This window comes from Mugil cephalus, chromosome 3 (assembly GCF_022458985.1).
Source record: "Mugil cephalus isolate CIBA_MC_2020 chromosome 3, CIBA_Mcephalus_1.1, whole genome shotgun sequence".
Lineage (NCBI taxonomy): Eukaryota > Metazoa > Chordata > Actinopteri > Mugiliformes > Mugilidae > Mugil > Mugil cephalus.
Window position 1 is genome coordinate 4,561,982 of NC_061772.1, and position 23,233 is coordinate 4,585,214.

Below are 23,233 nucleotides of genomic sequence, written 5' to 3' on the forward strand. Positions count from 1 at the left end.
GGACAGGGCTACGTCATTGTAGCCATGCAGTGTACACAGATGAACGAAAGTTCAGAATGCACACAAATAAAACGCATGTGAGTGTCGGCTCAATATTCGCTGGTCATTTATTTACACAATATATTTATTCATATATTCATTTACAACATCTATAAAACATACTTTGCATAAATTATGCTACAGAGAAAAATAAAACAGAACTGCAACTTTGTTTAGCCAAGAAGTGGACATTTAAATTAATACTGAAGGGAGACTGGAAAGGTAAACAGAGGTACAGTGTTAAGACATTTTATTTTAGTGTATCAAAGTGTCAGTTCTTCATACAGTGGGGCTACCTATAAAAAATACATTTAAACTAATCTTGCATTCAATCTTAAATATGTAAACACATCCAACAGGTAGGACATAAAATTGATATAGATGTGTATAGTTTTTGTTTGATGATAACAGAATCTATAAAACCAAATGTTCAGCAGAAAAAAATTAAAAAACAAAAAAAATATGTGAATGAATGCAGGGACTTTCCATTCTGTAAGATACAGTGATGCTGACAGCTGATAGCTACCTGTGCTAAGGCCTCCCCAGAATCCAATCTATAATGATCTTTAGAAAAACAAATCATCATGCAACATCTTGGACATTTAAGCTTTTACAAGCTAAAAGTAACCATCCAATGCATTGTCTCTATCTCGTCTCTATTGTAGAAAAAGTAGTTGGTCCACATACAATAAAAGATGCAACTAAACAATGTAGAATGTGATTGATCAAATAGATATTGAGGCCAAATCAGATTTTGCTTCTGTTCATGTTATGAGCAATGCTTTACTAATAAAACTAAACTAAGGAAATGCACATTGGTTGTAAAGAAAAATTTGTTTTAGCGGACCTCCCATGATAACCTGTGAGTACTGAACTAAATTCTCTATAAACAGTGGCCACTGGAAACAGTATGGCAAAGATTTCACTTTGCTAAAAGACAATCCCGTTCACTGTATTAATAACAATAATAGTAAACATCCAGAACACAACCTAACATCAGGAAAGGACTATAGTGGTTGAAAGTATGAGGGGCCTGTAATGGCAGAAGTGTTTTCCTGTGTTCAGGTCCCATTTCAGTTAAAAAAAATACCCTCTACATCTGAATTATTCCTGTTTGGTTTCTCAGAAATCATGTTTTCTCTTTTTGGTATGATTCAATTTAAGATTTGCTACTGAAATGCGCCAAGTCAACTATTTTTAATCATGACTTTTACACAGTTAATTTTTTTCTGATAATTATTTTTTATGATAAATGAACCAGGTGATTACATCTCCTCAACCCGCATGGCAGCAGAAGTGAATCAAAACTACGCATTCAGAGAGAAACTGCTTGTGAGTTGTAAGTGTGACACGACTGTTGTTCTTGTTTGTATTTCAAGACCAGTTTTGAATTTGCCGCAACAAATAATAAGAGCAAAAAGCACAATTTTTCTTACTAAAAAAAATAAACAAATATAAAACAGTGAAGTGACGATTAGAAGTAGGTTTCAGTCGAGGTGAATGCAGACTTCCCAACAGAAGAAGAAGAGATGGCTGCTGGTTATTAAGATACTGAGGTGTTTTACCAGCTCATACCACAATGGGACATCTGAAATGAACGTGGTCACAGTAATTGCAGGCCTTCCCTCAGTCTATGGCTTATCTCTAGTTGGAAGAGACTGCAATACGACTTTCACAAGGTAACAAACTGTCTACTTCCACAAAGTCTGTCTACTTCTCATGTAAGTTGCGATACAACATTTCTTTCCTAGATTACAATAATCGATATCGTGGCGTCATTAAATATGTACATCTAGTTTCTACAGTTTTAACATCACACATATCCTTTATATCTGATATGTAGTGATTCTAACCCCGTTTTGAAAAACACAAAGTGCAGCACTGGAAATGTGGAAAAGCAAAACATTACCAAACCAAAAGGTGCATGTCCATAAACATATAGTAGGTAGATAGTTTCTAAAGCTTGTGCAATACAGACAACATATCAAAAGCACTTTCATGTGGCTGAAAGACGACCGTTCCTATGCTTACGCAATGTCACAACAGGTCAGAGCGTGTAAACAGAGAGAGAGGGACATTCACGGTTCCTCAAAGAAACGCTGCACAGTGCGTTCTGGAGCGCAGAGAACAGCAGCCAACAGGAAACATTTAGAAAAGACACACGAACAGAAAGGTACAGAGGTACAACACGAGGCTGGCCATCAGAGTCCCGTCGACCGTGGTCCCAGTGGAAGCTTTCAAGCATTGGTGACTCTGACTGTCCAAGAGGTGACACATTCACAAAACAGTAAAAACACATTTAAAATAAATAGCTATGGAATGGAAACAGTGGCATCACACTAAAGCCAACACTGACCAAGTATTTGATTTCACATTTTAAACCATGATTATGGTTTTCAAACTATGTTGTTTGGAGGTAAATCTGATGATGAGTTTGTGTGAAATGTCAATGATCTTTCAGTGCACAATCGTGGCGTGAGTAAAGTTGGTCAAAGCAGGTCTCAGTTGTTTCTTTCTTTTCTCTCCCAGATATGATTGGCTGATCCAGAGCTTCATTTAAAGTGGCATTAATCCGTTTCACATGGGCACCAGGGGAAGATTGAACTTCATAAACATTTCATAGAACATTATGGACAACGAGCACATTCCCAAAAAAGTTGGGAAGCTGTTTAACATGATGATTTGCAAATAATTTATATCCTGAATAAACTACATTACACAAGTTTTCCAGTCTTCACACACTAATTCGTTTTATCTTGGTTTCCTTCTCCATGAACTCCTCAGTAAAAGAAGTCTGATATTTACTCCTTAGATTAACAGTGTCTGTGAGTTGTTTGGTGCTGGGCGGAGAGGACACAGGGGGCTTCTCAGAGCTGCTGATGGAAAAGCAACAAGAGAGCTATGACTGAAAAGAAACAGTCAGTCTGAAGGCTTTACAACCAAAATGAGAGTAACTGTGGATGACTGCAGAACATTATATCTGCAGGAAACAACCGACGTATTCATGATAAATAATTAAAGTCAGCACAGATTTCAAGCCCGTCTTAATGTCTGGCTGCTTGAGTTTTTTTGTTTCCATCAAAAGCTCCTTAAAACAGTGTCACCATGGTCTTAGTCTCAATGCAATATTACAATTATGAAAACAGTTATGTCAACAAGAATTAAATCATAGTAGACTTGTCTCATCTTCTAACAGCTCGTCCTCTAGACGAGTCGTGGGGGGCTGGGGCCTACCCCAGCTGTCTATAGTAGACTGAAAGCTCCACAAGGCATCACAGTTGGTAAAGAGCAGGGCTTGTATTTGGATAAGAACAGAACATGTACTGTTTTAATATATTAAAGATAGCATTGGTAGAACACAGGACTGTGGCGCCCACACTGGGGGGGTTTCTGCACATCTAGTTTTTCAGAGCTTCAGAACTTCCCAAACCTTTTCAAGGGAATCCTTACTGAATATTTGTAAACTGTTTCAGTTCAGTTGCGTGAGCCTCAAACTTGACATTAATTAAGCATTGATTAAAGCTGGGACCAGTTAAGGATGGGACTTATTTGGACCAGTAAGTGTGTATCTTTGTAAATGGACACTGTGCACTTTGGGTGAACCAACAGTTTAAAGACCTGGCTGATCTTTTAAACATGGAATGACTCAATGAAATTGTATTTCTTGAGCAGCTGAGTCATGTCTGCGTGGCAGGCATGATGCAATGCAGTAACAGTAAAGCCAAAGCCAACAGAAAGTTCAACGAACAACTTCTCTGAGGATAAACTGTGAGCAACTTCATATGAAGGACGGCCGGGTTGCATTCCACAGCTTGACATTTCCACTTTAGTCAGAGCCAGAGGACACAAAGGGTCCCATCAGGCAAAGCGTCCACGTTAATGGCTAGGGTTTCAGTTGGCTTCTGTTCATAAATATCAATAGACAAAACAATGCAACCATCGACACTTGATCTCAACTCAGCTTGGAACAAAATGACTACCTGTCTAGCTTGGTTGGAAAAACAGAACACAGAATTTGTTTGTCAGCCTTGGGCTGATCCGGTGCTGTGCATTTTTCCAGCCTGAGTCCAGCTGAGGACAGAGGCTGCATGTGATGAGGCAGTTGGGCATCTGTAGAGGACCCTGGGTTTTGGTCTTCACTGAGGCAGGGGCACAATGACCTCCACATAGCTGATGGGAAAGAAGCCAGACTCCCCGTTGATCATGCCCTCATACCAGTTTTCATCTATCTGGTTGGTGAGGATGATAATGTCGCCCAGTTTGAAGCCGAGCTCACCCTCATTCTCTGGCTCAAAATCATAGAGGGAGCGACAGCAGGGCTGGTCCAACACTTCTGACTCTGCAGCCAAACACAGAAAGACATCAAGTGAATGGTTATTTCACTGCAGCATATCTATAATGACATATGGACTATGGTCTGCCTTCCTGGAGAGTGTAAGTGCACAACAGCCACAGCTCATAGCTACTTTTGTTATTCACTCTGCAATTTATTCATTATTGAATTAAATCTAAATTAAAAAGTCTATGTTGCTTTAAACTCTGTCAATGGTTAAATACATTGATATGAGGTTCTATGTCCAGAAAAGCTAATGATGTGACATTTAGTGGGTTAGGTTAGCTGCATTTTTACTAATACAAAGCAATACTGAGCAAACGTCAGCCACACTCACATTTGAGTAGTTGAAAGCAGCACTAATTCTGCACGGCAAGATTGACTGATGATGAAAACTTTTGTTGGTTAAGTTTGTTTGTATGTTACTTACCGTCAATATTGCCATTGGTAGTGGGGCTCTCAGGCCATGACAGTGGGACAGAGGGTATATGATCAGCTGGATGAGATGTAAAGACAAATGAATATGGTGCTCAGCGCAAGACAACACAAAACAATGCAACCTCTGAGTGTCTGATCAATGAATCCTCCCAGGTTTGACTGGAATCCTCATATTTGTGGAGTAGTGTGTGTAGTGTTTGGCTTTTCTCTGGAGTATGCTGGGGGACTGTAACCTTATTTTTCCCACATCCAGCAGGTGGCAGGTGGACAGACTTGTATTTATATAGTACTTTTCTATCTAGTGGTACTCAAAGTCACAATGACTGTGACACATCCACCCACTCGTTCACACAAGCACACACACATTCATACACCAGTGCCAAGCACCGGGAGCAACTTGGGGTTAAGTGTCTTGCTCAAGGACTGTTAACCCTCTGGCTTGTGGACAACCCACTCTACCTGCTGAGCCACAGCCTCCCCTGGACAAGAAACACACTCAACCTGCAGGGCTGAGCTTCAGAGCAAATTGTGAATTTTCATGAGCAAATTTGGACTCATTCTTTGTGTGATACAGTGGTAATGGAAGCAGAAATATTCTGTGATATGGCAAAATGCATCCAAAGCTGTACACCAGGAGAAGGAGTGCTGCAAATAATAGAACAGGAATAAATACAAGAAAGAGTGATGGAACAGATATCATTTATATGATATCTGATATGATATTTATATAGATTTAAGCTTTAGTTATATCTGTTAATTCAAGCTAAAGAAATAAACATTATGAAACCTCATGGTCTCACTCCAACTGCACTAAATGCTACTTTAATGAAGTAGTAGTAGTGCTTCATCCAGAGACTGACAGTGTTCACTTGTCAGTCTGTAAAACTTGACCGGATGTGGGCTCAGAAACACAGTTCATTACTGTGTCGACACAACACGTCAGGTCCCCACTAATATGAAACAATCTTGGTTATAGAAATAGTACAGAGTGAGTCTGTTTTATTCTCAACAGTTAAAAAGCATAAGGCAGCTCGAATAGCAACAATGAAAAACTGGAAAATATGAGATGTTTGTAGCCGTTCTAAAATATCTTATAACAGTGTACATGGCAATCTGATATGATGCAGCTACACCACTGTATCTGTATCTGTGTCTGGATATGAGACACACCAGTGTGAAGTGAGGGGGAGCACATGTCTCAGACCTGAACACTATAAATGAATACCTACTTTTCCCATTGACTGTGTGGTTCATCTGCATATCTGTAAGGAACAACAGAAGAAAAATACTACATATCAAAGCAAACAATGTAGATGGAGATGACAGTGAAAGTGACATGTAAAAGAAAGCAAAAGCACAGATAAAATACAGACAGACAGGAGAGACCTGTACCTGATTTGACTGAGGAGCTGTAGGACAGGCCGTTGTGCTGGCTGTCGTCCAGGGTGTCGATGGTGCTCCTGATGGACTTTGGTCTGAACTCTCTCTTCGGCCGGCTGCTAGCTGTGGATATCCTAAGATGACAAGAAAAGAAGAGTTAAAAACATAATGATGAGTGCTTTACTGTTTTAGAATTCAGGGGTTTTCGGTGCGTTGCAAGGGGGTCCAAAAAGATGAAAACCGTTCATTTGTATTATTCTCCAGTTAGATAATATCCAGTCCAGAGATCAACTAGCCATCCTTACTTTACTTGCAAGGAACTGCATGTCACAATGTGGTAAATGCACACAAAATCATGTGCGTGGTTATCTGCACAACTGTTCACAGCACTGATCTGCAGCATGTGATTGGTTTGTTTAAAGCCACCACTGCAGAGAGCTGATGTAGGTCACAGGTAGTGGGCCAGTGTCATGAAAATGTACCACATTTAGGTTTATTAATAACGCTTCAGTACCTTGGTAAATGGTCAGGAATGAAGGTCAAACAGCATAAAATATTAAACTAACAGAAATTAAGACTTAAGAAAAGAAATTAATAACTAAAGTTTTCAACAGTACAGCAACTTAAAGGGTTATGATCTCTCATAGCGAACATTAATTTAAGTACCATACTATCTTCACATACTGCTCAGAAACCTGCTGACATCTCGGCTAATCCTTCACAAACACACTGAGTGAAATGAGTTTTTGAAGAGCAGAAAGTGAAGGAGAATGTGACTGTCTGAGTGCCCCACAGGTTAATGAACTCTGTAAAGTAATTACAGAAAGTCGAGGCAAGTCTGGCCTCAAGTACAGCGGAGCGTCTTCCTCACCTCTTCTGCAGCTTTCCGCTGAGCTCCTCCAGGATTTCATGGGACTGCCGGTGGTACTCCAGAGACGCCTCTACCAGTGCAAACAGCTGGCTCACCTGCTCCACCTATTGGTCACACCACCATTGCATGTGTACACAAAAGCACACAAAGTTTACGATGTATGCACTGACTCACAGTAATTACTACGTAAACATAGAGTACTGAGTAATTATCCGACTTAATTACTTCTGAATATAACAACATTCAACCTGTTTGTTAACAATGTATGTATCAAACCTCAAATTCACTGGTTACCAACAAAGATCAGTAACTGAAGAGAGAAGAGGTGCTGGTGAACAGTAGGCTGTTAGAGCTCTACAAACGCAGAGATCAAATCTACACCAGAAAGCCTCTTAATTGTGCCTGAAAAATCTGATGAGCGCTTAATATTGGGTCAGTAAATCAGGACATTGTCTTTTGAAAGCGCAAAGCAGGATAATGTGCTGCGCTGGTCTGACACTTGCAGTTTAACAGTTAGACAGAGAAAAACAACACTACTTTTATGTGTAACTATAGGTAAACATTAGGAGTGACTAAAGATACAATTTGTATTCAAAAATAAAGCGCAGAAATGAATGACTAGCTTAATTCTCACTATGACTTTTTTTCTACATATTGTGCACCATTGTTCTTACTGTTCAAGGTTGAGCCTCAGATTCTGTGCCGTCACTAAACATTAGGATTTCTCATGTCTAATGCTCCTTCAGTAGTCAGTTCCTAATGTTCTCTTACGTCATTCTCCAGGAAGTTGAACATGCTCCTCTCAGCCAGCTCTTTGCTTTCCTCAAACTTCTCCACAGCCTGCTGGACCTCCTCGTCTGGGATTTTGCCTTGGCGCTTCTTCTTATAATCAAAGTCTAATCGACGTCCTTCCAGCTTCTTCAGGTGGTGCTGCAGAGAAAGACAAAACAGGAATGTCAAACTTTTTTACTCTTTTACAAACATGTCTGAACAGTTCTGCAAGTGTATGTATGGAGTACCGTATCATGGAGTATGGCTGGGTTTTACAACCTTATTTACTTTAAAATTCAGATTCCTGCCCACTTTTTTTCTTAAAAAACAAAACAAAAACATATTTATATAATTTCCCTGTACAAGATTGATTACACGGCATCAGGATTATTTTCACAAAATATACCAAGTAGCCAGTTCATTAAGAACACTAGTGAAAATAAATGCATTCTAAAATAACAATCATCTGCCCTGTTATAATGGTCACCTTATGTCGTTTAGAGGATGTAATTTGTAAAACTGTTAAACCAAACACTAAATGTTAAAATGGGTAATCCATATAACGGAAAAAACAACAGACTACTATTCAAACACTACAAACCACAGCCTCCAAAATGAAACCACAGCTGAATCCAGAGCACTCTCAGTTATTTGAAACAAATGCTGAACACCACAACCTTCAGGAAGCAAAGACTTGTTGAAGGTTATATTATAATGTATTCTAACCCACACTCACTAGTGTACCTGATGAACTTGCAAGCGAGTGTATGTCCCCAAAGGCATTTTATTCTGAAAGCGACAATAATAGGCGACTGTTTCTGTCCTGGACAACCCAAACAGCTTGTAGTTATTCTAATCACCGCATCTGGAGACATATGCCTTAACATACAGAAGAAATGAAATAAAGTAATATTACGCCTGCAATATTTCTAAATGTTGTTCCTGACACAGGTGTATTGTCTGGAACTGTGCAACAATGCCCACAGAACGCCCACTGAGGGCGTCTGAGGACCCAGCAGCTAGTGTGAACTCTTGCTTGAGTAAACTGCGCCGTCCTTATGGTTTACAGAATCAAAGGGTGTAGGAAAACTACAGCAGCTACAGAACCCATCAGTACATGTACACTGGAGTATGTATGGATCACCCTGGCCTTGAACCAGTGTTTGAATGTATCGTCATGGCAACATTCATTTAGCATCTATAGTGCACACCATGAGGATTTCTGTGGATGCAAGTGGGTAGTTAGTACTGTAAAAGATACGTTAACGTAGGGAAATACTGCAGTAACATACTGCAGTGTGTTACTGTTTGTTTGTTCATCTTTGATGTAGGTCAAATTTAATGTAGGCTACACTTCTATGAAAACCCACCCACAAATTGTTCTAGTTCTGATTATGAGATTTATGAACAACACAATAACAATGTTATTTAATGTACCAGCTGATACAGCAGCACTAATTATTTCACAAAGATGCAGAATTACAAAATTTAGTTTACGTGCACGCTGAGTTAGCTGTGAACATTCTACACTCATCTTTCTAAATGCAACTAATTGACTGTTACAGATACTTGGCCTATAGAAGCTTTGGTCCTTTAGATACAGAGGGTTTTAGCTGATGTAAGCAAGGTACAGAATTTGGACAGCAGACCTGCCCTTGGTTTAAGTTAAAGACATATCTGAAGGTAACTTCCAGCTTGTCTAGTTTTCCCAACTCAGCAAAGAGATCCTCAAAGGTGGAGATGTTCATCACCTCATCCATATATAGAGGTTGAGTCCTGGAAAAAGATCAGGTCTTGAGGTTTTTTTAACATCCCTCTTAGTCCTAACAAAAGATGAATAGTTTTCAGAACTCTTTTTAAACATTTCCCAAGCTGTCCGTGCTAGGTGCAGCATGCACTGTATGTCAAAGTTGACAGCATATCTTTCATAGTTATACAAACAGACTTTTCTGTTTGAGTGAGGATGGAATAACGATCATGAAGAATAGTATTATTAGGCTAAAATAAGTTACCTTAATGTTAAACACTGTTTGGATAAAGTATGAAAAATATTTACATTTTCCCTGTTTTGAGATATGGAGAAAGAAGCTGGAGCTGATCCTTCCTTCAAGTGCAGTCTTGAAACATTTCAACCTCTTTCCAACTACTGCTTAAACTTCATCGTTGATAAACTTTATCAAACTCTGTCAGTTCAGGTGGCTGGTACTCTATGTAACGAGGTATCTTAAAGTTGCAGCTGTTTAGAGATCTGCGTAAATACGCGTGCGGTCGAACTCATATACGACAGACCCACTGAATGACATGTTTACAGATGTTACCAACCCATACGAAACTGGCGAGGTGGTCATACGTCATATATTGGCTACTCTAAACACCCGAATGTGGCACAGAAAAAATCTGCTTCTTTTTTTAATATCACACAGGCCTAATAGGTTCTAGAAACAGTGTTGCACATGGGCTACGGAAATCTTTGCACATCCTGGTGGCAATGTCAAATTTCCTGTGTTGCAAACAGTGTAACAGAACTTGAAGGCAAACTTCAAGCCAGCCATATATTTTCCTATACGTGGTTCACTTGGTTTAAGTTAGGCGACAGGATCCATGCTGCTGCACTGTACCGTTATCTCTTTCAGATCCTTGTCCTGTAGACTCTGCAGGGGATCTATAAAGTTTTGTTTGACGCTTATGTCCAGGGAGTCCTTCACATCGGCCATCTGCCTCATGGCCTCACCCATATCCACCAGAGCAGTGCCTAGAAGACAGAGAGACAAACCACACCAAGTCAGTCTGCAGCAGGCCACTAAGACATACATCATCTTTCAGTTGTACAGGATCTGCTGTGACTTGTCCCCATGGTACATACAGTCTTAGAGACCATATTGCAGCAAACGGAAAAAGGATCTCACTATTTCACTTTCTGCAGAATTTTACATAAGCAAACATTTTCATCATAATATTAGCTACATACTGTATGTAACTATCTTTAAACTTAAGAAATTCATTATGGCATCTTGTGTTCTACCTGTGTGCACAGTGCACATCCCTCATTGTTACAACACCTCCCTCCAAACATTTCAGGGATAAATAAATAAGAGATGGTACCAAACACAGAGTCTTCTCCCAGTTCATAGCCGTAGCGCAGCATGCAATCTCCCAGCAGACCTTCAGTCTGAGGGTAGCCAGTGGTCTTCACCTGCCCACGGATCTTAGACACTGTGTTCAGCATGTTCAGTTTAGCTCGAGAGGCTACAAACGTAAAACAATAGAAACACCATGTACAGGATTGTAGATAGCAGCAAATAAAAGAACAGCAAATTATCTTGAAAATTAAGAAATGACCCATTTTCTTTTACCTGGGTTAGGCTGGAGATATTCTGTTGTTTTAGCCAAGAGGTCAAACACTGACTTGTTGGTCACATCAATTTTCTGTTGGGAGAAACACAAATAGGTCGTCAGCATTTTCTGATTCTGCATGTAGACAATATTGGACAGATGTGAAGCTAATCACACAGCTAATTTGATATTTCTCTGAATAGTCAACTGTGGATGACAGTTACAGCCACAGTCCCAGACAAGTAAGTTGCAAGCTACTGATAAGATGAGACTCAGTCAAGAACAAATAAATTATAACCAGTTTCTGTCAGAAAGCTTTTTGTTGAAAGCCTGACTGTTCTGCAAAGAAACTGATGTTGCATCTTATTTCTTAATGAGAAGGAAATCAAATAATCATAGTCCCCAAAAATGGTGACACTATTTTATTTAACATAATATATATTCATCATTTGCAATGGACACTAATTTCAACCCAAGTTCAACCAACACTCCAACCAAGTGTATTAGGCCTGGCATAGTCAAAATAGTGTACTGAATCCTGTACTGAATAAAATCAGTCTAGAACAAGAAAAAGTAACATCAACACTATGTTTCCATCGTATGACTGTGTTTTCTACTACACTTGCCCAACTCACCCTCTCCATCTCCATGAAGTCTTCATCCAGCTTTGTCCCCTCTGCCCCACTGATCTTTTCACTGAGTAGCTGCAAGGACAAGAGCAAAACAAACACTTATGAAGGACTGAGAGGTAATGGGACAGAAGAGTAGAAGGAGACCACGTTGTTCATTTTGGTAATATTCAGTGAAATTCCTACGGCATACTCACTGGCTTTAGTTGGCGTGCATATTAACCTTTTTTTTTATAAGATTATCAAATCTGACTCCTTAGAAATGAATTGGTTATAATGCCAGCAAATGCCGTAATCCCCTTATACACTGGGTCTACATACTGTTTGATTCCAGTACATAATTTCAAGTGAGACACGTGCTGCCCTCACTTTGACTTTATTTTCAGATAAACAGGATGTGAGTCTCGTCACGTGGTATAACAGGAGTCACCTTGGGACTCAAGATCATTAAACTTCCAGCCCTGTGCAAGCAAAGAAACTGCTGTTGTACCATATAACAGGAGGATCTCCACAATCAGCTGTGTCCAAGCAGGGCAAACAGCAATACTATAAACCCTTCCGGGTTTTTAAATGGGTGCCAGAACCAGGACAGAAATGTCGACGGCATTCTCTGAACGATTAAAAGAGGATTAAAACTCTGTGAGCACAAATACTGGGCTAAAACTGAAACATTTAGGTCTGTGGGCCAGTTTGGAATGCAGGTCAGTTACTGAATTCGTCTTGTGCGACTGAAAAAAAAAAAAAAAAAAAAATCAGTCATATCCATAATCCTTTAAAAACCTCGACAGCTGCATTTATGCACTTAGACATTTTATGCCATTTTTATTTTATCCAACAGATAAATGTCTATTGTGGTCTATACTACATGTAATACACAAAACACTTTTGGCTGAAGTTAACTAACACATCTCAATGTCCAACAACAAAATATTCATGAATGTCTGAAATGAACTCATATTAAAAAAAATCCTGAACAAGTAATGAAATTTTGGTTGTGTTTTTACCTGTAATGTCAGACTTTATCTGAATTTGTACTTTGTGCAGATAGAGGAATAATAATAATAATAATAATAATAATAATAAACAGCCCCTCTACTCTTTTCCCAGTACAGGTGATGTGTGTCAAATGCTCCACCACCAGCGTTGCCACCAGTAGGAGAGCTGAAGGCCTAAAGTGGGTCAATGCCTGTGTAAAATTAGCAGAGTACTTCTGAGTACAGACACGAGTCCGATCTAGCTGCAAGCACCTTTGTGGGACAGTGGAGGAGAAGAGGCGATGCGTAGCATGAAATGAACAGGAGGGTGCGTACAGGCTTACTGCATAACTGCACATGCACACGCACAGTTAAATGCTGTTCCTGGTTCTGCTTTTCTGAGTTTTTGGTGAAGTCTAATCTGGTTTTCTGTTCCTCAGGTTATATCTGTAGATGTGCTGATTCAGCCAGTGTTAGTGTGTGCCTGATGCATGTGTCTTGTTTTAGTAGCCTAAATACGCCGTGTTTAAAGTTTGAAAACTCCCTTAAACACATCATTACAACAGCAGCCTTCTCAATGCAAATAACCTCACCTTTCATCTGGTAAGTCAATGAAGAACTAATAAGAAATAGCCAATTCTGCTTTACTTGGACCATTTACTTTTGAGGATTTTGAATATCCTCAAATTAAAGCTGAGATTCTGCACTTTAAGCCCGTATCCAGCCGGTGTTCTTCAGGTCCAAATGCACTAACAGAAGCTAAGACGCTAAATGACTAATTCTTTTTCACAATGACGTCATCTAATCTACACATGAGTTCTGAAGTTAACCTACTGTAAAGTGAAAGTGATGCCTTAACTGTCACTTTAAAAGTAAAACTGTTGCAGCCAACGGGAACACGAAGAGACCCTCATAAGAGCTGTGATCTGCACAAAGATGTTTTTTTTTTTTTCTTTTTTTCCTCCCAGATCAAAGAAGCCGGCAGCTTGTAATTTCGCTTAGAGTCATTTCTTTGATTGTGAGACTGTGCCGACAGATATCTCTGTTCTTTCTTCCTGCACTCTGAACTTCAATGGGCCTGGGTGGAGCGGACACACAGTGCTTGTTCCTTTGTATATAGACAACACACAGGAGCACAAAGGAGCACAATAACTTTGTCTTTTTGCTCACACTACTTAAACACAATGAATAATGACTAAGCAGCCAAATCATAAAATTGTAACAAGAGTACAGGCTCAGTGCCAGTGTTATGTCAATCTGGGAAGGTATCAACAGGGGAAATAAGGCAGTCAGAGGGTGATTAGTAAATTGTGCAATTCGTGAGGCCAAGTCTCATGCAGCCAGTTATAGCTTCAGGTTAAGCTGTATACTGCCGAGATATTCATAAGGATATTGAAGTTTGTGTTTTTGTGATAACAGCGAAGTGCCCGGTTTTGAGGCGTTCGGTGTTTGCCTGATTGTGTGTCAGTAAGACAGGGATAGAAGACAGTGTGTGCAGAGTGTGCAGCTCTGCCTGTTTGGGGTTTCGTGACTCACGGTCATGGATCACATTCCCCCCCTCAGTAAGATACGCTATTGACAGGCTCATAAGTGACATTAACCCAAACCACGGCATTCCCCCTTGAAAACAATGAGCAATCTCACGAGGAAAGTAATCACTGGCTTACAGACACACACAGGGATTTAGTTGCGGACTTTTTTGTGGTCAAGCAGAACAATACTGTTTCACAGAAACATACGAACAGTGGAGTCAGAAAAAGTCCCTGTGCAATATATTTAAACTTTAAGAATGTTGTAATTATCTTTCTGCTCTATAACGCCCCAAAATATTGACACTGCTGATCACAAAGAAGGAAAAGAGTTGAACAAGATTTTGAAATGAGGACATTTAATATTAAACTTATAATCATTCATGTTAAAATGACTTCTATCACCTGCAGCTCATCTTTTACATGTTACACCTCCATACACTCTACAGCCCACACACTTCTAATTTTGACTGCGTCACTGAGAGGTGTGGTGAAGATGGAAAGGCCGAAAAATAAAGCAACAGAACAACCTGGATGACCTGTCCCCCGGCTAAAGCTGTCCCCGAAAGTGTTCCTGATTTTAGCTTTTTATGAATGAGAAAGGCAACAATTATTATGACAGCCGGTCACGCTGCATCCTTTCACGCAACTGGACGTTGTTGATCCACCAAAACGGCGCTAATTACTCACACTGCACTACGTCACCTGACAAAGACTGATTGACATTCCATACATAGCAATATAAATATGTTTGAATATGAATAAATATGTCAAAATAAATGAAACCGTAATTGTCCCTGTTTCTTTATTTCATCTTGATAACATTTATTCATTTTTATGTCTGCAAGTGTCCCCAGACTTCCACATGAGCAGCCAGTGCTAACAGGCGCCATGTAAACCTGTTTTATTACTAGTGTGGGATTATTCTACAACATTTACACATCACCACAGTAAAATCCATCCCTCTCTCAACTAGCAGAAAATGTTGTGAACATGTGACTATGCATGAAAACAATACTGTGATACACCGTGATACTGTCAGAATTTTGAAAAATACAATGATATACATTTTTGGTCATACCGCCCAGCACTAATGCTCTCCTTAAATTTGTTTAAATGTTTAAATTTGACATGTGATAAACTGTGTTTTTTGAAATGCTCCAACCTCCTGAAGACAGAGTTTCAATGTTGAGATTTCTCAGATTTTCTTAGATCAGCGACATACAACTATGCAGTGCACACGGTTCAACAGCTCTTCGAATGAGATCATATAACAAGAAAACTGGTTGAGCATCTTTCGAAAATAATTTTAACAAAAACATGTCAGGACAAACAGAAGGGAATATGCAAAATCTTCATTCATACAACTGAGCTTCAAAACTGCTGTTCAGGAGTAAATGAATACATCCAGTCGTTATGCCCAGTTGTTTAGCCTTCTTCTGCTGTGGTCGTTGTCACACTGCAACATATTACAGCAAGCTGCAGCAGCAGCCTCTTTTTTCTTTACACCCTGTCAGCTCACAAGAAATGCTGCATTTTTTGCTCCTTGCCTAGGTCCATTAATCTAAGATATATACACTGTACTACATGCTGCCCTATTGTTTTCAGGTGTTACAATGTGTGCTTTCTCTGTTTTATAATCTGAGCCCAGCTTTGACTTCAGAGTGTGTAGTGTAGTGTCCCATGTGTCCATCAGAGAGCTCTGTGAACTAAAGAACTGGAAATGAGCCTTAGATTCGTCAGAAAACAACACCGTCAGTGAGCGCGTGCTGCACAGCTTTCTGTTGCGTGTTTGTGGTGGTAGGTACTCAGGGGTGCAGAGCTGTGGGTGGAGCTTTTTTCATGCGTTCAAGTTTCGGCGTGTGAAGCAGGAAGGAAGAGGCAGCAGGCAGTGTAGCTGACATTGTTTGTGACGTTTCTCTTTAGGCCAGTCAGGCGGATGTAGCGAAACCCCACGTACAAAGCTACACAACTCTACACCGCTCTGTTTCAGGGAATCAAAGCTTCTGTGAGCTGTAGCAGGTGAAATAAGAAAGATAATGAATTAATGTTTCAGACTGGACGGTATAACATTATTGGATTAATCACTGCCTTTCCAGATAACTGACTCATTATAGGCCCAACCAGAACACGGACATTAATGAGTTGTACTGCTTGTTGATGGGCCCTGGTCAGAACTAATGTAATTATTAGTCCTTTACTCAGAGCACATGACATGAGTGAAACACAAAATCATTTAGGAAGCAAATTAGCAAACATGGAGTCACTCAAATTTCAAATGCATTTCATCCAGGCTTCTATCCGTTCAGACAGAATGTAAGAATGTGACACACTGTCAGCCTCTTGGTGGATTTACATGCTGCTGCTTCGTATACAGGCAGACTGACAGCCTGAACCACATTAACCTAACAAATGTGCCAGGAAACACTGCATAAATTCCCACTGCAATGGAGATGACACCCAACTATATTTATCCACAAAGCCAGATTAAACAAAACATGTGACGAGCAGCTAACTTTCAACTTCTAAATGGTATTTGGGCCTAAACAACTCAGCGTTTCAATATCTATACTTTCTCTGGATGCCACTACATTGACCTCCAGCACTACTGTGAGAAACCTTGGTGTTATATTTGACCTATATATATATATATATATATATAAAACAAGTGACCAGGAATCATTTCTTTCACCTGCAAACATCCTGTCTCATAGTGATGCTGAAAAACAAGTTCATGCATTTGCTTCTCTTCACTGGCACCCTGTGAAATCCAGAACAAATACTGAAATCCTTTTCCTGATATACAAGGCAATAAAAGGGCAAAATCCATCCTATCTTAAAGACCTCATAGTACTTTATCACCTCAACAGATGGTTTGATGTCCTGGTATGCAGACAACATCAGCTTAGAGAGTCAATGCTAACTAGGAAAAAAAGGCCCTTATTAACATGTGAATCTCATACCTCAGTTTACTCTCTAAGCTAAACGTTACTAGTGAAAAGGGACTTGTAAACTAAAACATATGTTTAATTCAGGGTTTTCCATATCAACTGCTCAACCAATTGAACCATGCAGAAATGTTAAGGAAACTCAACTTCATCCTACTGTTACAGTTGTTGCTTCATGTAGTGATAGTATGTGAGAAGTTTGTCTTGTCTTTCACATTTTATTCATTTTTTGTTTATTGGAATGGCATACATGGTGTAGAAAATATTTTAAAATCATTTTAGAATATTTTTTTATTTGAAACATGACACCACAACCACCAGAGGCTATAATTCTCTAGATCCCAGGATGTATAGAGCTTCTTTCCTTTTTACCAGCATTATATTGCAGTCTTTAGGAAATTTCCCAAAGGAGTGACCTGTTTTTGTATGTAATGAATCAGCTGTTGTTCAGCTGGAAGGCTCTCATTTTGCACTACATAATACAGCACGCATAACCTTGCTGGTCCACATCTTAGTGGGCTGAAAACGATGATGACAAGTTGATCAAATGTTAATGAGCTGAAAGGCTGCCTGCCAGACCACCGGGCAACTTTGGCTCAGTCCCTCCCTCCATCACTCATCATTAAAGATGGATGGATTATTTTCATTGAGGTCTCAGCTCTATCTACCGTTAAGTAGTGGTCCTTAGATTGTGTTGCAGGTTGCAGGCTGCTGGTGTGCATGAGATAAAACGCACACCAGATGATGTAGTGCTGCTGCAGAGAGGTGATGGTGTTGAAGGTGTGCCTGCATGTAACAGCACACAGGCTTCATGAGCAGAGACATGATTAGTGGATTATTATTGCTATTACTCTAAGAATCCTGAATAGAAGTCTAAAGCAATATCCCGTAATACCGGAGATGACACATGCCCCACCCCTCTAACCCTGCTTTTCTTTTACAGCAGACATCAGCAGGATGAATAGGGTATGTGTAATATGGTTATAAAAATGCTACTGACGTGTTGATGATTAGCCATGTGGTACACCCATCAGTCCCAACATTAAAGCCACTGACCGGACACGTGAATAACATTGACCATCTTGTGACAATTCAATGTTCTGCTGGGAAACCTTTGAACCTGGTATACATGTGGATGTTACTTAGACATGTAGCACACCCCCACCCCATAGCAATGACACTCCTTGATGGCAGCAGATTAGAAACGGTTTAGGGACAAAGTGTTGACCTGGCCTCCAAATTCACTCCCAGACTGATCAAGTATCTGTGTGATGATCCACAGAGGCCCCTCCCCTCAATCCATAGGACCCAAAGACCCCCACTAACAACATTCTGTCACCAGACACCACAGGACGCCCTCAGAAGACCCATGTCCATTCTCTGATGAGTCACAACTGTTTTGGAGGCACATTATTAAGGAGGTGGTCATAATGTTGTGCCTGACCAGTGTATACCTTTGTATATTTTATATAAACACCTTTACACATTCTACCTCTATGATGCTACTATATATCAAATATCCTGGGGATAAATAAAGTATCTATCTACCATAGTAGATGACAGGAAATCAGCTGACTGCATTGTTTACACTGCCCTGCACTTCTATTAGTCACAGGTCTCCAGTAGCAGTCATAACATTCCATAGATAGTGGGTCCCACCAGTACAAATAACTGTGGACTTTGAGCAGTGGGATGAGTATCAAAACCACATCCGTGAAGTCAGACACTGAGTCAGACCCACAGCTAAATTCTAGGTCATCTGCAAATTCCCTCAGTGTCAGACCACAACACACCACAAACAAACGCTTTTCTCACACCTACTCAGTTCACATAGTGTAAAGAGCTGTCATTTTATTCATATCATATTTATTTTTCAGTTTTCAGTTGTCTTTGTGGGAACATGGGCGGCTGGTTATAATGTGTGCGTGTGCAAGTGTCACTGGAGGCAGGTGAGGTACCAACAGATATGTTGTCGTACGTAACAAACACTCTGTTTCAAATAAGAATCTTCTGTCTGTTTTTTGAAGGAGTGAGGCCGTTAAAATTGAACTGAATTGAATTGAATTGTTCCAACAATGCAACAAACCCATGTCATACTTATGGTGTTGATTTGTTTCGTTGTGTTGGTAAACAATTTTTAAATAACTGGATAATCTCCTGTCACTAAAATTCAACACCTGCAGCACTGATGTCTCAAACAATAATCAGCCCTGTTTTCAGAAAATTCAACAAATTCAACAGGCATACAAGCACTTGAATGAGAAAAGGAAAACTTCCTTGTCAACTTGTTGAGACAAGTCCATGAGAGAACATTTCAAATAGGCAAAAACCTTGGCAAACTACACTGGCAGGAGTCAAAAGTTTGGACAAACTTTCTCACTAAACTGAATGAGAAGGCGTGTCCAAACTTCTGACTGGTAGTGTACACTTGTGTGAGCTAAGGTTTGTTTCCATGATGACTGGGAACACTGAACGTTAAGTCCCTCACAACCTTTCATGCCAAGACAACGAAAGTAATTCTTTTCTTTAACTACCTGACTGGCTAGATAGGTAGGGATGCTAGGTGACGTTACCTAATGATAGCTGGAGCGTAAGGTCTTGTACATCACTACACACAACGAGGCTGAGTTTTCCTACAGCGTGGTCACGTTATACACTCATGCAAACCAGATTTGTTGGTTGACCTATGGTAGTCAACAAGACAAATATCAGACAATTCACGGCCAATAAATCGATCCATCTCTGTGTGACAACCCCCTTTGAATAACTTCTCCGTTTGCATTACTAAAATAATATCTGAACATATTTCCAATGGCTGCAAGTGGGCATTCAACCTGCAGTAACACCCAGTGCTGAAGCTTTAATAACAACGAAATTCTTCTCTATTCCGGCCCCACGATCAGTTGGGGTGGCTGTCAGCTGCAGGGAATATGGCACGTCCAGTTTGGTCCTCAGGCTGACAGACCAGACCCAACAACATCGCCTTCCTGTTCACTGTATATCCATGTTTATTGAGACTTACGGCTCACCTGCTTGGAACGCAAAGCACACATGAATGCACCCTAAAGAGGCAGTTGAAAGAGAAAGAAAATAAATTCATTTGAATAAAGCAAAATGCAAATTCTGTCTGCTTGGAACTCTACACCACAAAACAGACTCGTCCCGACCCAAAACACAACAATTTCAGTCTGATTGCAGAGGTCCTGTGAGTCCAACAGACTTATAATGTATTAGCAGGGTTTGATAAAAGCACACAAAGCAGATGGAGAGCACTCTGCAGGCTAATTCAGCAGCATCTAGCTGGAAAACTGGAGTTAGCTTTCCTATTTTAAACAGAGGCTCTCTGAGGTTTAAACCAGGGGTGTCCAAACTACGGCCCGTTGTCCATTTTTAATCGGATCAGAGGAAACATGAAAGCGAACATTTTATCACAGGCAACGAGGAGAATCGAGTCTGTTTGGTTTGCAATGAAATGTCTGACGCTGGTGCCGAATGAAGCAAACGGACAAAAGTTAAGCAAATGACAGGTATCCTGCAAGCTCTGCGATCGACTGCTTCCATGCAACAAACTGACAACAGAAAAATGCCTCCGCTGTCAGTTCTGTTCCCACCGTTACAACGCTGTTACAAGTAACAATGAGTTTAAAATACAGGATATTCCAAGGTTTCAGGTGTTAATAAGTCCAATTCATTCTTTGCATTTCAACTTGAAATATCCCAACCACCCCTCCTATTATTCTCACTACTAACCATCTAAAGCTGCCGTTTTAAGCATGAGCCGCCAGCTCTTCTTGTAACAAAACAGATGAAGCTACTTTAATGAAAAGGTGTGATGTAGACTACTTTGCACTAAAACAAATGGAAAAGCTGCTTATTGTGTGAGTTTGACCCCCCTGACTTTAACCAACAGGCATTTCACAAATAGTGTTTTGTAATTTGGGTAATTTGTTTCCAAAGACACGTCATCTAAATGTTAGAGATGCTACGCAATTTCTCCCAGCCACCCACAATGGACCCACACAGAGCAATTTACTTTAAGTGACATTTTCAGCCAAGTTAAATCGTATTTAGGGGGTACCCGCTCAGCGTCATCCTAGCTGGCTTTAAATTCCATTAAGTGTGAAGGAATCACCCCAATCAGTCCATTGGATGCGCACAATGTCATCTGGACTATACAATTACTTCTGCTCCCATCTGAATCCAGCGTTGACAGCTAACTCAACATCACCAGTCTCTGAAACATATTCTTTACGTGTGGTTTCCTGCAGACTTTAAAGCATAAAGCATGGCTGCATACGGCACGACTTATTCCTGCCATACAGTTTCCAGACCATATACACCCTGACTGCTTGGGTGAGCTAGGTCTGATATATTTCAAAAATTTCAAGATTGAATTGAAAAAGAATTAATACACCAGCGATGACGCCGAACCATCCACTGAATGGCAATATTTCAAAAACAGTCTAAAACTTAGTCAATTGATAAACAGGCGTTTGTACACACGCGGAAGTAAATTCTATTTCCAGTAATTTCAGCGGAGTTTGGTCTAACGGTGTCCCCTCTGAAAACCAACTTATCTGGATGAAAAAGTAACGTTACATAGAAAGCTCAGCGTCGCTTCACTCCATCGTCGTTAAATGCGAGAATTGTAAAGTTGTACGTGGGTTTCGAATCCCCCGGAAAGCGTTTCGTCTACAGTTCGCTGAAAACACTGTGCATGACCAAACAATTGTTGTTATGGAGGAGCTAATAACAGGCGTCTCCGTACCTGACTGGCTTTGTGGAACTGTTTCTTCAGCCCGGCCACAGACATCTTCGCCAAACGTGTGACTCTTCACCTCTGGAGGAAATATGCCGTGAAACACTGAAGCCGAAGGGGAAAATCCAACTAAAGAACCATTCGAAGCCACCACACATCACTCACCTCCTTTCAAGATGAGATTGCAGCACGATCCACGGGGCGTCAAGCTCGCACAGCTGAGGACGACACGACCGGAAACAGTCCGAACCCTTCAAAGCAAATGTGTTCATAAAGCTGATGTTAAAAATAAAAGACACTACCACTGCTGCTACTACTACTACTACCAAAAATAATAATAATCACAATAACAATAATAGTTATTATTATTATTCAACTGTCTGCTTTGAGCTCTGACATAGTTGAACCTCTGTTTATTGGACCAAGACATATTTCAATAACTACATGGCGTGATTCCACTACCTCATCAGACATAAGTAGACTAACTCTAGGACCTGTACTCTCCTAAAATGAGGAAATGGGCATGAAAATCATTTCCACGCTCTTTACACCCTTGCCATCCAGCTGGAACCCTGGGCACTAGAACACCTGGGTACAAGGATAACTGTCAATGAGCCCTTTCCATCTACTGTCTCACAAGGAGTCTGAAGGTTATCTATTCTATCCTCGACATTAGGAACCCATGCCAAAGTGTCCTTGAGCAAGACAATGAAGCCCAGGTATTTGTAAATAGGCTTTGTGCACCAAGAGAGCAAACGTGACATGGTGACTGTAGAATATCTGAGTGGCCTAACTGTAGATAGAATAACGATTTTGTAATGCAAGGCCAATTAGGCTACACGTCTTTACTGTTTAATGTGCTACAGTTATAGCACATTTCAACTTTCCTCAGTTTTCCTTAATTCTTATCATTAGATGCGATGCCGTTGATAAGTGTGTAATGGAGCATCTGGGTACATTGGGAAACCGCTGGTATGCAACTAAAATTGTGGCAGTAGAGCTCACTGAAGAGTACTCTCTGGATAAGTTCACGAACTGTAATTGTACTATGTGTACTATTTAACAGTTACCATTAACAGCAATTATCAAGTCTTTTGTCTGACTATTATGTAATTTAACACTTTTATAGCCTTTAGCATCTCTAATTATATATAATATTAATAATAATAAAATATAGTATAATAATATAGTCTCTAATAGTCAATTTATAGTCAATTTAAGCACCGACA

General features: G+C 40.1%; 1 protein-coding gene across 3 annotated transcripts; it reads right to left on the reverse strand.

Annotated features, from left to right (window-relative positions):
* Window positions 1-89: 89 nt before the first annotated feature.
* Window positions 90-22,238, reverse strand: sh3gl3a (SH3-domain GRB2-like 3a). Of its 3 annotated transcripts, XM_047581314.1 has the most exons (12): window positions 22,170-22,238; window positions 22,014-22,085; window positions 11,801-11,869; window positions 11,186-11,258; window positions 10,935-11,078; window positions 10,451-10,584; window positions 7,833-7,991; window positions 7,062-7,165; window positions 6,203-6,324; window positions 6,040-6,072; window positions 4,803-4,868; window positions 90-4,378 (listed from the first exon to the last, which is right to left on the reverse strand). In XM_047581314.1, exons 2-12 carry the CDS (start codon window positions 22,056-22,058, stop codon window positions 4,176-4,178), a joined length of 1,152 nt encoding a protein of 383 aa, XP_047437270.1. In that variant the 5' UTR covers window positions 22,059-22,085; window positions 22,170-22,238; the 3' UTR covers window positions 90-4,175. The 3 variants fall into 3 exon arrangements, with proteins under 3 accessions (XP_047437270.1, XP_047437271.1, XP_047437272.1); XM_047581315.1 differs by lacking the exon at window positions 4,803-4,868 and having other exon boundaries at window positions 22,014-22,205; XM_047581316.1 differs by lacking the exons at window positions 4,803-4,868; window positions 6,040-6,072 and having other exon boundaries at window positions 22,014-22,205.
* Window positions 22,239-23,233: the final 995 nt, after the last annotated feature.